At 42.7% G+C, this 15806-nt stretch overlaps 1 protein-coding gene across 1 annotated transcript in view; it reads left to right on the forward strand.

The window, feature by feature from the left end:
• SRPRA (SRP receptor subunit alpha) overlaps positions 1–15806 on the forward strand; it is a 95896-nt gene that overhangs the window by 13163 nt on the left and 66927 nt on the right. Inside the window, exons 2-4 of the mRNA XM_029573218.1 lie at positions 2444–2527; positions 3611–3774; positions 9717–9871. Of these exons, the coding sequence (XP_029429078.1) occupies positions 2444–2527; positions 3611–3774; positions 9717–9871 (403 nt within the window). The remainder of the gene's footprint in view (positions 1–2443; positions 2528–3610; positions 3775–9716; positions 9872–15806) is intronic.

Raw genomic sequence — 15806 nt, forward strand, 5'->3', positions numbered from 1 at the left:
CGGGGGTGTCGTTTTTGTGATCAGATGACCCCCAAAGGCTGTCACACCCATTTGTACAAGATGGAAAAATCTCTTCGGTTCCAAAAAATCAGAACCTTCGACTACAGTGTCGGGGGCGTCTATTCTGGGAGGCTCTGATGAGCTGATAGTTACAGAGCTCGCTCTCTTGCTCTCCTCCACTCCCCCCCCCCCCGGAGATCAGCAGTCATCTGGGTCTTCCCGCTCTAGGATATCTGTATTGTCTCCACCAATCTGGCGGTCAATCCTGCCTTCAAGGGAGCTTAAAGGGATGTGGCAGCCTTTTTGACTAGGTCCCGCTCTTAGGCTTATTGTTTGCTGCGGTGGTGTTTTCCTGCACATTAGGCTGCCCTCTTCAGGCCCATCGGTTTGTGCGAGTGCGCTTGGCTGTGTGTCCAGTTTTTGGGCACCTGGTTGGTCGTCCAGTTGATAGGGGCATCTGAGGCATGCGCTTACCTATACACACAATTTGAGCGCTCTGGAGGGCGCTTACTGTTTGGACGCTCATCGAGGCATATGGTTGCACCTCTAAATTTTGGACGCCTATTTTGGCAGTGCGACTACAGCTGGACTCAAGTCACCCACAGCAGACTTTAATGCATTTTTCAGCTCAAACGTAGAGCCCCAGTGGGACACTAACATTTACTACATTTGAATTGAAAAATGCATTCAAGTCTGCTATTGTGTAGCTCTGGTGACAAGACAAAGAAAGTACTTCAACGCGCTGAGAAGACATTAGAAGTTTTCATATGATTTATGCTGAATTCATGCAAGCTGCTAATTAACAGGTGAAGTTTGAGACACTGAATTGAAAAATCTATGCACAAAGTAGAATCAGCAAAATAAGGAATATTTCTCTTCATAAAATATAGTCCAGGGAACCATTTATTCCCTTGAAGAAGCCTGTACTGCGAAACAGAGGCCTTTGTAGGGACTGAGGGGTAGATTTTAAAAAATAGCGCGATCGCGTACTTTTGTTCGCGCACCAGGCGCGAACAAAAGTACGCTGGATTTTATAAGATACGCGCGTATCTTATAAAATCCGGGGTCGGCGCGCGCAAGGGGGTGCACATTTGTGCAACCTGTGCGCGCCGAGCCCAGCGCGCGCTGCCTGTTCCCTCCGAGGCCGCTCCGATTTCAGAGCGGCCTCGGAGGGAACTTTCCTTTGCCCTTCCCCTCCCTTCCCCTACCTAACCCACCCCCCCTTACCTTTGTTGGCAGATTTACGCCTGCTAAAAGCAGATGTAAATCTGCGCGCACCAGCGGGCTGCTGGCGTGCTGTCACCCGGCCCGGGGGCTGGTCCGGAGGCCTCGACCATGCCCCCGGGCTGGCGCCACGCCCCCGGGCCCGCCCCCAAAACGCCGTGTTGTTTCGGGAACGCCCCCGACACGCCCCCTCCCCGCCCCTTTGACAAAGCCCCGGGACTTACGTGCATCCCAGGGCTCTGCGCGCGCCGGCGGCCTATGCAAAATAGGCGCGCCAGCACGCGAGGGCACTGCGCGCATAAATCCAGAAGGATTTACGCATGCAGGTCTTTTAAAATCCGCCCCTGAGTGAATACAGGATTAAAAAAAAAAATTGGGACAGAGATTACACAGGATATCGGAAAAACATTGGGACAGAGTCAATAAAGGCCACAGTAACATCTGTGGAGTCTATATGAAGTGACAGAGAAATGCACGGGACTCTATACAGCACATCTGTGTGATACTTACAAAGTAACCCTTTTCTTGTAGACTGTGGGTCAATTGTATCCTTTTTAAATGCTGGTGGTGTGGTTTTTCTCTTTTTACAAAGTAATATTTTGAAGACTAGCCTTATTGAAATAGTTTCATTGTTGCAGTTTGTATACACTTTGACAATACACATGTTCTGAATGCATAACACTGAAGAGTTTTTAGAAGTGGTGTAATTGAGGAATGATTAATTAGGGATGAAATCAATATATGTTTGTGTTCTTGTCATTTTATCTTTTGATATTTTTTGATAGTTTGTAATAAAGCTTGCAATAACAAGTATTTTTCATATTAACTAAGATTGTGGTGATGTTATCTTTTCTTAGGGTTCATTGTTTGATATTAAAGTTCAGGTACCAATGTATTATTTTTGTCCAAAGCCTAATTCTATAGATAGATAAATAGATAGATACCGGATGAGGAGGACTAAACCCATAGGTTCTGGACTGGTGTAGCAGAAGTAGAGGAAAGGAAATTAACAGGTAAGACACAATTTCTCATTATGCTGCCAGGCCCTATTGATAAGTTCTTGTGTGACCTCACCTAAAGCCCCAAAAAGTAGAAAGAGTTGCTGAGTTATGTTGATTTTAGCCCTCATTAGCAGAGAATGATTTTAAATTGTATGGCCTTAATAGTAATGTTTGCTGGCTTACTGAGCTCTGCCTGTGGTCTTTTCATCCCTTTTTAGGAGCGAGGTGGCACAAACTCCTTTAACCATGAAGCTCTTACTCTCAAGTACAAACTGGACAACCAGTTTGAGCTTGTGTTTGTGGTAAGTTTAATTCTAATTGGGAATTGCATGTTATCTTTTCTCTTCTAGCTTGCTTAATTGGAGAAGGAGCAATGCTGGAAGAGTAAGAGGGCTACTTATTTTTCCAGATCAGCTGAATAGGGCTGGAAAAAATCCCAGGTGACTACAACTTAGGCCTTTTAACCCGACAGGAGACGTGGTGGTAGCGCCTGGGTGGTGGTGCTGCTACAGTGGCTGCCACTGACGGAGCCTGAGCTTGCAGCAGGCAAGGCCCAGGTGGTGGAACACTGAGGTAGCTGGCGCTGTGGAGTCCAGCTGCAGCAGTTACTGCCATCAAGACCCACCCAAGGGAACTCCTGTGGTTGGTGTTGACAGGCTGAGGGGAAGAAGCTGGCCTGGAAGGAGTAAGGGTCCCTGGAAGGAGGAGAAGGAGAAAAGAGTTGCTGGAGAGAAGGGTCGAGCAAAGGAAAGCAAAAAGTAAAAAAAATAAAGACAAAACAACAAAAGTAAACACAAAAAAAAAGACAAAGCAGAAAAAAAATAAAAAGCAAACTAGTCGAGGGAGAATATTTTTGGCTGGCACCAGGTATTCTAAATATTTTTCCACCTCTGCAATTGCAGCCTAAAACTTTAGATTTTGCTAGAATATGTTATGTCTAGATACAGAATACATACACCAAGGCACACAGTCCCAGTCCCTGAGTGCCAGAATTTCAGGTTACTCAAAGAAAATATTAATACTAGTCTGGCATAGAGTATGGAACAGATATGAGAATCTGTGCCATAGATTTGTTTGTTGTAGTATAAAGTTATTTTATTTAAATGATTTTTTTTTCACATTGTATATTATTCTAAGCGACATGGACATTCACAGATAAAATACTGTTAGCTGTTCACTCCTCTTTCTTTCTTTAAGCTAGGCATTTCTTTAACTACCATTTACAGATGGATCCCTGGTGAAGCACTGCCAACCAGGGATTCTTATTGGTCTGTTCACTGCAACACGGAGATGCCCAGAGGCTCGCTTCTAGTTGGCATGTGTAGATATTGCATGAATATTACTGCCCAGCTCTCATTCATTTCTTGACATGTTGATATTTACAGGTGGGATTCCAAAAGATATTGATGCTGACATATGTGGATAAGTTAATAGATGATGTGCATAAGGAATTCCGGGATAAATATCGCAATCAGTTTCAGCAGAACGGTGCTTTGGGACTTCTCCTTGGCACTTTTGATTTTCATGATGATTTTAAAGATCTCCTCAGGTAAATATCTTTTTGTATTCCCTGCCAGCTAGTATGTCTGGATAGTGTATTGTTGTACATTTTCTCTCTCTGTGTATATACCGTATTTTTCGCTCCATAAGACGCACTTTTTTTCCCCCAAAAGTGGGGGGAAAATGTATGTGCGTCTTATGGAGCGAATATAAAAAAAAAAAAAACTAAAAATCTAACAAAACCCCCCCTCCTTCCTGACTCCCCCAAGACCTGCCAAACGTCCCTGATGGTCCAGCGGGGGTCCAGGAGCGGTCTGGGAGCGATCTCCTGGGCTTGGGCTGTCAGCTGCCAGTAATCAAAATGGCGCCGACGGCCCTTTGCCCTCACTATGTCACTGGGACCGACCGCTGCTATTGGTTGGTCTCAGTGACATGGAGAGGGCAAAGGGCCGTCGACGCCATTTTGTTTACTAGCAGCCAACGGCCGAAGCAGAGGAGATCGTTCCCGGACCGCTCCTGGATTCCCGCTGGACCACCAGGGACGTTTGGCAGGTCTTGGGGGGTCAGGAGGGTGGGGGTTGTTAATTAATTTAAAGGGTTGGGATGGGGGGTTTTTTTGGGGGGGGGAGGGTTTCCCAGAGAAAGAAAAGTTTTCTGATCTGGGGAGTGGACCGAAATGGCCCTCCCCAGACCCGAAAACAAAATGGGGAGGAAAAAAAAAGCTATGCACTCCCCTCATTTCCTCCATAAGACGCCCAGACGCAGAGCTGGTTTAGCACAAATTTTTATTTTTTTTTATTTTCCCCCTCTGAATCCTAGGTGCGTCTTATGGAGCAAAAAATACGGTATGTGTGTGTACATATGCATACATATAGAATACGAAAATAGACTAATCTAGATATCCGGGGGGGGAGGAGGAGGTGTGTGTGTGAGATAGATCTATATAGATAGATTATAGAGAGAGAGATCTGTATTCTCCCATTTTTATTTTCCATTTTGAAAATTAAAATGGGAGAATATATATACATATGGGAAATAAAAATGGGAGAATACCCATATATTTTCAAATGTTTATCAAACTGTTTTTATATTTTGTAATAAAAATTAGTTATTGCAATAAATACCACACACCGAAAAAAGTTAAACCCACATCTTGAGGAAATCCAAGATGGCCGCATGCTAGTCATCGGGCTCCGGAGTTCTTCAACTATTTCTGAACTTTTTGCCTGGAAATTAATTTCTTTCGTACATTTAAATGGGTAAATGGAAGGGTAAAGTGAAAACTTACCCCGAAGTTTCTGAAGGCTTACCGCAGACTGGTCCCATGGATCAGCATGACCTCCGGATTCCCGAAAAATCCTCCGAAGCGGGGTCCTTGGACAAAGAGGCGGGTGATGATCTACCGCAACTTGCTCCGGTCCTAGAATCATCTCTTTCGCCGGAGCCATGTTGGGCTCCGCCCCAACCTGGCCCCCCCACGGAGAGCGCGGAGGAAAACTGCGTTTTCTTGTCTCACGAGGAAGATCTTACTCAACCGTCTGCGTCGGGTGGAACCAGGAGAGAGAGGGGTAATCAGCTGGAGCGTTTGACCAGATAGCAAAGAAAGTGCTGTTGATCTGCAATCAGTAATGGAGCAAACCAGGACTTCTCAACAACAACCGGAGATGGAGGTATTGATTGCTATTCTTAAAAAAACCCCTCTTTAATAACGCTTGAAAATATATGGGAAGCAATAACTAATCTTACAACACAGCTTTCATGATTTGTTTCCCAGCAGCAGGATTTAACTGTTCAAGTTAAGTGAAAATGCAAGTTTTGGAAATAAAAAATCAAAAGGAGATTCAGGACACTAGTGTTTTGAAAATTCAAAAATCAGTGAACTCTGTTACTGGAAAATCTAGAAAATAGTATTCATCATTGCAACTTAAATTGTGACACCAATTGAAATGCTAAGAAAGTACTTCTAAAAAAAAATACTACAAATTAAGGAAGAGATGATACCACCAATCTCTAAAGCGTATTATGCATTGGCTAAAACATCACCACAAGTGAATATTAGACCAGAAGTATCTCCTATAGTAGATATATCACATTTATCTTCATTTCTAGAAACATCATTGGAAGAAGAAGACGTGAAAACTTCTATTCTGATTGTGTCATTAACCCTGGACTCAGGGAATTTATCCTTAAAATGTTTTTTTTTTAGAAGAAAAGACGTATTATTTCTAGGAAAAAGAATTCACATATTTCCTGACGTTGCAAAAAAATAATGCAGGCAAAACGAAAATGTTTTCTTTTGATGCGCCCATCTATGATTGGATTGGGTGCTTCTTTCTGACTCTATTTCCCTGCAAATGCATTGTTAAGCACACTGGAATAAAATACGTACTCTTAGAATTTAATTGTAAAGGGTCATTCTTGAATAATAAAGTAAAAGCAGATCCTTCCAATGCTAGAACTAGCTCCGAGTAAGCTGGTCAGACTAGTACAAAGAATGTATACTAGCGTATGTTTTATGGCCATTAATCTGCTGAAATATAAGTTGTTGGGTTTTTGTTTTTGTTTTTTTTCTTTTTTCCTTACATAATTACCATTGGATTTCCTCCAAAATTGTGGTCTGACAGAATGGATCAGAGGCAAATAATTTAGAATTTGATAATTATTTATTTATTGTTACTTCTAGATACATATTATATTGTAAACCTCTGTACATCATTACTTGTCAAGTATATACTTGTTAACTGCATATTAGAAAATTATAAAGAGTTAAAAAAAAACCCCCCACATCTTCATCATACACAGTCCGTAAACAGACAGTACATAAATTGCTTATAACAAAGATACAATATGAATATCGCAACTTATGTATAAAGTGCACATTAAATTCGATTCAGTTGAAAATTATATTATACAAGAAATAGTCACATCAAATAATCAATTCCAAGGTGCTTCCTGTTGGCAGTTGCCTGAGGCAATTCTTTGCGGAATGACAGACCAATGGGTGTTGGACGTCACCTGAAGAGAGTTTGCCCGAGATGTTTTGATCCCGGTATTGCAGATCTTTCTGGCTTCCCCATGTATGTCACCAGAAAAGAGGGAGGTGATTAAAAGGCCATCCTGGTAAGACTGCAGGATCTACAAACCATTGTGTTGGTTTTCACAAGGGAAGAAGACAAAAGGGTCTATTCAATTTTTCATAGTCCTAAAGAATGACAGTTCTTTCCGTTTGGTATTGGACTTCAGAGGGGTCAACAATTGTTTTCATAGTCCCACACTTTTGGATGGAAACACTGCTCTGTCACCATGGCTGCAGGGAAAAGAGAATTCCTAACATTCTTCCACCTGGCAGAAGCATTTTCACATCCCAATATGGGCGTCCTATCAAGATTTTCTTCGCTTCTGCTTCTTAGGCAAGCACTTTCAGTTCCAAGCTCTGTCCTTTGGTCTCATGACCACAGCACTACTCGAACAGCCACCCTGGACTCGAGGGAAGAGCTCTTAGCAGATGATTCAGAGCCTAGTGTACCTCAAGCTCCCAGGAAGGGGACAGTGCTCTAAGTAGAATTCAACAATTGTAAGGCTGTTTCAAAAAGAGAGGAACTTTGTCTTCATTACTAATGTTCAGACAGCCCTAAAGGTACTGGATACCAAAGAACAAGACCCTTTGGAAGGAAGTCCTATCCTACAGGGAATAAGGAAACCACTAAGGGCTTTTCCCTTACATGAAGCCTTAAAACTGATGGTGCTGAGAGAGTGGGACACCCATAAGGAGGACTTAGAGGAGACAGGGAGATGGGGGAGCTGTACCTTCTCCCTGCAGAGGAGAATAATACTCTATTACTGGGGTGGCCAATTCCAGTCTTCGAGAACCACAAAAAGACCAAGTTTTCAGGATATCCACAATGGATTTGCATATAGTGGAGGCAGTGCATGCAAATTTATATCATGCATATACATTAGGGATATCTTGAAAACCTGGTCTGTTTGAGGACTGGGGTTGGCTACCCCTGCTCTATATGTACCCCAAAAGTAGATGCACAAGTGTCAGTGATAATCTGTAAGACTACCATCTCTGTGGAGGGAGGAACAGTGTTGAAAAACCCTCAGAACAGGAAAATTGAGGAAATCTTAAAACAGTCTTTCATGACAGGGACCATGGTGATTCAGGCCTCTATATTGAGGCTACATAGCCTGGGCAGTCCTGCTGTGGATACAGCAATTGCCTGAGAGTCAAGAAACCGCACACCTGGAGTTGGCAGATGCTATCTGTGACATGATCAGTTTATCCTACATATTTTGTCGCCTTCAGGGTTGCAGCCAGAAGACTCCTCTGGCTCCAGAATTTGGCAGCAGACTCTGCATCCATTACATCTCTGCAAGCGTCCCTTTAGAGAGGGGCCACTATTCAGAGAAGATCTAGAAAAGCTAGTAAAAAGGGTTTGGGTGAATTTAAGCTCCAAAGATTCCTAGAGGTTAGAGCTTGGTCAGGCGCATGAGGGCTTAGATGACAACATCTCAAGTATTAATGCAAGGGCAAATCGTCTGGTGTCTCCACATGAGGCAGGATAAAATCCCCATTCCTTTTGAGGAGCCACGAAACTTAGGGAAAACCTACCTGCAGTGGCAGGAAGCAATCGCCCTCCACAGTGATATCTAGTGGGTCCCTCAGGTGATTATATCCATAGAGAGACACCTGTCGCAGAGTGGACTAATGGGCTCTGGATGTAATTTTAAGGGGGTATATGCCAGAGTGTATCTCTGCAGAATCAAATGTCCTTTATGATTTCCCCATGCATGTATCAAATTAAAAAAGCTGGTAAGAAATACCCTTCGAAAGTTACAGGCCCTGGAGGCCATAGTCAGTCCCTCCCCAGGAAAGAGGGCAGGGAACATTCTCAATTTATTTTTTAGTCCCAAAGAAGGATGGTACCTTTCATCCCTTCCTAGATCTAAAAGGGGTCAACAAGTGTTTGAGGATACCCCACTTCAGAATGGAGACCCTCCGCTCTGTCAATGTGGCAATAAGAAAAGTAGTTTGTCATCATTGCATCTGGCTGAAACTGATCTCCTTTTACCTGTCAGAACTTCTTACCAAATAGATTACAAATAAGGGTCATCAGATTAGCACGTCAGGCATTCCTACCGAGGATAAAAGAGAAGGCAGAGTCCTTTTAGACAGTGACATGAAAGTAGCATATGTGAACAAACAAGAGGGCAACCCCCCAGGCTTGAAGAAGAAGCAAGTGGAATACTCGGTTGGGTAGAGAGGAATCTGTTCCAGTTATCAGCATCTCACCTTGTAGGAAAGGAAGATGTTAAAGTAGACTTTCTCAGCAGAAATAGGAGAATGGGTGCTCAGCCATGAGACCTTCCAGATGATAGACAATGAGGACCTCTAGCTGTGGACGTAATGGCAACCTGAATGAATACCAAAGCTAAGTTCTTCAGCCGGCGGAAGTAGACGGGATCCAGTGGAAAAGAATCCTTAATCTGACCTTGGCCAAAGGGCAGGCTCCTGTATATATTTCTACACTAGCCCCTGATAGACAAGGTGATAAAAAAAAAAAAAAAAAAAGATGATCACGCCTCAACGGTGGTACTGGTAGTGCCAGATTGGCTGAGGAGAATGTGGCGTGCATATATAATAATGTTTCTAGCAGAAACTCCCCTGCAACTCCTCAGAAAATGGATTAAGGTTCCAGAGTCCAATACCAATGGCAGACCCATCTCCATTATGTCTTAGTATGGCCCTTGAAAGGATACAGCTGCAAGGCAGGTTATTCCCAGGTAGTTGTGATAATCATGCTGAAAGCCTGGTTATTTGGTTATTTGAATAATACTCCGGCATGACAATGAGACTGACTGACCGACTGGCGCAAGCCATTTTAGACAGAGAAAGAGATTTATGAGAGTCTATACCACAGAGTTAATTCTAAATGCCACCCCCTTCCCCCCCCCCCCCTTTTTTTTGTTTTTTGCTATGTGTTTTAGGGCAGCGGAGGAGAGCAGTAAAAGTCGAGCTCCCGCTGCCATGAAAAGGTTCGATCAGTCGCAGAAAGCCCAGAAAACTGTGAAATCAATGATTGAAAAACCAGGAGAAAAGCTGAAGGAGAACAGTAAGAAAAACAAATCTACTAAGAAGGAAGGTAAGTAGGCAGGGCATCTTTTCTCATTCTGCCCAGAACCAGGTAGTAACTGTGAGGCATTGAGGCACACTGTGGACTGGGAGTGGGAGGGAGTTCTCACATTTTTCTCTTTTTCATCAAAGGATGATCTAAATAAACTAATAAAGAATCTGGCACTTGGCTATGCCTTTTGCCTCCACTTTGAAGGAAGAGAAGGGTATACATTGCTAACAACTTTCACTCCGTGTCTGATAGTTTAATTATTTCATTCTAAAATGGTGAGAGAAAAACTCATGCCCCTCTGTATTCCCTGGTCCTAGTTTTTTGTTTTATTTTACCTAATTTATGAGAATTTAAAAATTAAACTGATGTTCCCCTGCCCCATGTTATGTGATAACGCACTGAACCTTATGGATATTGCGGAATATAAGATCTAATAAATACATTGAACAGAGCATTTATTTATTTTATTTATCTTCCAAGTTCATACTACATAGTAACATAGTATTGATGGCAGAAAAAAACCAAATGGTCCATCCAGTCTGCCTAGAAAGCTTTTTTTTTTCTTATGGTACTAACTGTCACTCCGTGCAGGTTTACCCCCATGTGTCTGTCAAGGATAATAATATTTTACAGTCAAAACCTAGCAGCTGTCTACTCCATAACAAATTATTGCTAGCAACGTTTTTATGTGGTGAGCAGCCTTCCTGATAATTCAGACGACACTGCTTGAATGTGCTTTGCTTTTGGACTTGGCCATAAAAGCAGTCCTGTGCTTTTCCCTAATGTCAATGTATCAGTGCCCCAGATCTTAAGAGTCGAGGCCCAGCATTGGCTGTCATCAGAATCCAATACACCCTTTTTCACCCCGCTGTCAAAGCAGAGAGCAATATTGCCGTCATGTCAAAAACATCAAAGGTAGTTGGTTAAGGTTAGTAATTCCCCATGCCTTTTGTTAAGGTACTAACTGCCACTGTGCAGGCTTCCCCCATTCACCCTTTCTTCATTACAAGCCTTTAGGGATCCAGAGTGTTTATCCCATACCCTTTTGAATTAATTTTACTGTTTTGTCCTCGCCTCCTCTTCCAGAAGGGCCTTCAAGACATCCACCACCCTCTCCGTGAAAAAAATATTTCCTTATGTTGGTTCTGAGTTTTCCCCCTTGGCATTTTCATTTTGCTACCCCTAGTTCTACTGTTTCCTTTCTAACGGAAAAGGTTTGTGCATCATTAAAACCTTTCAGGTCATAGGCAGCATTGTGCCAGCCAACCCTGCACCTTCTTTACTACTTTTCTGCTGTTGAACTCTGTCCTTGTCACAATCTTGAAACCCATTCCACAGTAGTGAAACTGATGACAATTTTAAAGGGTAATTTTCAAAGCCATTTTCAAAGGTAAATAGCAATATACCTACATAAAAAGGCCAGTCTGAAAATTGCTCTTCCTCATTGTGGCTAAACATATTACACTGTGCTTCTGTTTTTAGCCCCATTAAGAAGGAAATATTCTCAGGGGCATATTTTGGTCAAGCAGGAAAATTATGCACATAGATTGCATTTTTAATTCTATGTAATGACATACATATCTCAGATCAGTAGAAGTCCTGTTAAAATTTTACATTCCACCCTAACTCGAGTTGCTTTATTTAATTGAAAGATATGTTTAGATCACAGTATTAGAGTAAAATGCTATTTCCTTGGGTTCTTATTGAAGTTAAACACATGGGACTTGAATTACGTTGTAATGTATCTCTGTATATCAATTGGATTGCATAATATTGTTGCAGAAACTTCTAAGAATGGAAGATAAGTTTCATTGTTGCCTTTCTCTAAGGACAAGCAGGATAGCAGTCCTTGCAACTGTGACATCATCCAATGGAGACCTGCATGGCAGACTTATATCAAAGTTTCTATAACTTTGAGCCTCTCTGAATATGCTTTGGTATACCATATACTGCATCAATCACACAAAACAACCCACTCACACCAAGCGCGAGCCAAATTTCAGCTCGCAAATTTTAAACAAATGGCGACAACCCGGAACCTTTTATACTTGTCTTCCGGAAACTCACTCGAGGCCACTCCTCTTACGGAAACACACAAAGGAAAAAGGGTCTAACAAAAGTTGATTCGGCATTAAGGTGTGTTATAACATATACCAGTATATTAGTTTTGTTGGATACTATATACTGCGCCACTCAGTCTCCGCTTTTTCACGGAGCCTAATGTCTTGAGGAAAACGGAGTGTCTCCCTCTCTCTTTTTCAGCTTCTTAAAGAAGCTTTGCTGTGTTTTCACTGTTTTTTGATCGTACAGGATTGCACAATTGATGCGGGGCACCCGGGTCTCCCCTTATTGTCTTAGCCAGGGATTTGGATGGTTTTGGTAAGCTTCATTGTAGAATCAATCTCCTGGAGTGGCGATGCACTCTATGCCTGCTGGCCATCAAAGGCCACCTCCATCGATTTTAACAATGCGTCCCTTTTCTTTCGCAACGACATGTTCTTGTCCGGTTTTAAGCGATGCCCTTGGTGCACAAGGACCATATCTATTACAGATCCCCATGAAAGATGTGTCATCCTACCTGGGTGTGGCGCATGACATCTGGAGTTGCAGCAAGTGTGCCCAGAAGACCCCAAAAGAGCACAAGATCCAGCTCGACAAGATAGATTGACTCTTTGGACCAGCCAAGACCGATTCATCAGCATCGACACTGAAGGTCCTTGGAACCAAACTAATGACCATCAAGCAATCAACATTGGATGGGCCATCTGTTCTGTCGGCATTGATGGCTTCCAGGAATGCTGGAGACAGGCTATTGCCTGCCTCTTCCAGTGTGAAGACATCAGGTTAGTCATCTTCTGTCTTGGCATTGGGAAGGACCAATCCAGGCATTGAGGGAAGCCAAATAAGCATCGTTCTCCATCGATGCATGGTGCTGGGCATGAGGATACACCAACTTTAGCTGTGTTGCCCCCAAAGCAACCTTGTTTTGAGGAGTACCAGTCCTCCATTGATCCCAGTGGTTTGCCACGGCCTCTATATTGGACCTGATGCCCACCACTGAGCCTCCTCTCTGTTCTGTAGAGGACTTGGTCACAACTCCTGGATCCCCGCCAGTCTTGGCATTGGCGATCTTTGAGGAGTAGCTGGAAAGGAGCATGCAGCTGGCCACTGAGAGGGCTGTAGGAGGCCTCAGCATCAGGACACAGACAGCACCGGGGCTGGCACCATCTTTCGCCGAGCCATTGTTTGAATCTCTACATGTGCTCATCGGAGTACTACAAACTCCATCATTGGTATTGGTACCTGGAGCAGTGTCAACTTCCAACGGGGCATTGGGACAGCCACTGACCAAACCAGTGGTATTCCTTGTGGGAGGAAGCTTCCCTGGCGATGAGGGCAAGTTTAGTATCTGGTCACCATAGCCAGTTGAGTCAGTTCCTGTACCACTGGCAGGGGAGCAAGCGCCTTGGGATCTCTCCCCTGTATATGACAGAATTAGGGCCCTTATGACCCCTGGGGGCATGATTCTTTCAATGTTTTGGATGCTGATGCATTGGATGGCCTGCCCTCAGAAACATCTCCTCCCGACAACAGAAGGAAGTCTCCCAGGAGCAGCAGGAGAGCTTGATTACTTTAAAGAAATTCTCTGGGCAGCTGGAAGGATTATTACCTGGTTTGGTGAGTTGTGAAACTCAGACTGAGAAACACTGTAAGCCTGACGTCAGTGGGAGGTGCCAATAAAATCGGCATTACTGCGGCGCGGCATAGCCGCCAGCATTTTGCCAAAGCCGTGCAAGCCTAAGGAGCGTGTGGCTTTGCCCAGCTTAGCCCAGATTTGCCTGGAAGACTTGACTGGTTGCCTGGATTTTAGGTATTTGCTTTTTATATTGAGAGAATTTTTTTATTTTTTAGCTCTCTAGCTGCCCCAGCAGGAGGAGTTGAAATTTTTGAATATTATATCAGTGAAAGTGGGCAGTCTCGGGGTATGAGACATTTGTTTATTTTATTTCTATTTCATTAATAATGCCTCGTAAAAGGAAAGCCAAGGTGAGGGTTTTCCCAGCTGAACCCTGCCTTTCTCTCCAACAATGCCTTATCCCCGAGTTTGCCTTTCCTACAACAACACAGAGTTTGGTAACGTCCATTGGTGGAGCTGTGGGAGGAACACCGCTGTCACTCGGAGAAATATCTTTAAGCCCTCCTGAACCTCTCCAGTTGGTTATAGCTTTCCCTCCAAATATTCCCTCAGTTGCTGGTGGAGATGGAGATAATCCTGCCATACTACCTCAGCTAGCTGGAAACTGCGATGAATTATTGGAGAGAGCCAGAACTTCCACCCCTGATTATGGGGTTGGGAATATTAATCTGGCTGGAATTGAAGAACAGACAGCAACTGTATCATTGGAGTCCCTTGTGGACTTAATGAAGAAACATGTGCATAGCATTCAGGAACAATCTAAGATATTGCAGAATGTTTCCATGAAATTAGATTCAGTAACTTTAGATCATCAGCGAATTCTTTCACAGCAGTGCACACAAACTCAATCTTTAGAGGGGGAAGTAAAGGGATTAAAAGAATTAACTACTGTTATAACTAGAGAGAGATTAGTTGCAACAAGGAAAATGGAATACCTTGAGAATACAATTAAACATCTTAATATTTGTGTATTAAATTTTCCAAAAATAAGAGGAGAAGCTACTAATTGCCTTTAAGAAATATCTGGGGGAAAATTTAAAAATCTCGCCAGAAAATATTCCTGAAATTAATTAATTTGCCATTCAAACAAGGCTTTACCAGGAACAATGTCTCAAGTAAGTCCATCGATTTCCAAAATTTAACCCTTTATTTAGAGGAATCTCATACAGAGATCCTGGAGCATATTACACTTTTGGTAATTTTTCAAACTTAAGATTTGAGTTATGTGATGTGGGCTTATTTTCGAAATATGGATATGTTATTCCTGGGAGGGAAGGTAAGAATTTATCCTGACCTCGCCAGGAATACCCATATTTAACATAGGGCATTTCTTTTGTTGAAACCTGATGTATTGGCATTAGGTGCTGTTATGGTCATAAAATATCTATGTAAATATGTTATGAAACTGCATGGAACAACATTTATTTTCTTTAAAGCTAATCAATTACAAGAGTTTTTGAGTGCAAGAAGACAGGTCTCCATTAATGAAAATGAGATTAGAGCTGATGAGATTAATGATAGGGACCTTTCATAAATAATCTTTGTAGTAAGCATTATAGTTTTCATTTTAAATTGATCCTTATTTGCAAACTAAACATCTCCTGCATATTACCTCTTTGATGTGTAGTCTTAGACATGTATAAGTAATAATGATGTTTTTTATTATAATTCTTATGGATAGTAGATATTAACATGTCTAATTCTATGTTTTTTCATTTGTAAAGTTTTGTGTCTTTGTAAAAATTATTGAAAAAAGCAATAAAGAATAAATAAAAAAAAAAAAAGGAAGTCTCCCCCGGAAGACCTATCTGTCGCAGGCTTCACCAAGTTAATGGCGGAAGCCATCTCATTTCAATTACAGATGGAGGAGGATACCCAGTACAAGATGCTGGATATTCTCCAGTATGTGGAACCTCCTAAGGAGATTACGGCAGTCCCAGTACACAAAATAATTTTGGAGTTATTGATTCGATGAGCGTTAGCTGCCACATTAGTCTGCTGTGGTCGAATCTGCTTTCAAGAAGGTCAAATTCACTCAGACCCATTCCTCGGCACACCCAGGGAAGAATCAGAGGGCCATGTATGCTCTTGGGAGAAAGGTGTTTCAGGGTGCTATGCTTATTGCTTGCATAGCAGCCTACCAGCGGTACATTGTCCAGTATATGTGGGACGTACTGAAGGAGGTGCAGGAAGTGGCCAAGCAGCTGCCTCAACAGCAGCAGGACACTCCAGCCTCTGGTGCACAAGGGTCTAGAG

The sequence above is a fragment of the Rhinatrema bivittatum genome, chromosome 12 (genome assembly GCF_901001135.1).
Source record: "Rhinatrema bivittatum chromosome 12, aRhiBiv1.1, whole genome shotgun sequence".
Lineage (NCBI taxonomy): Eukaryota > Metazoa > Chordata > Amphibia > Gymnophiona > Rhinatrematidae > Rhinatrema > Rhinatrema bivittatum.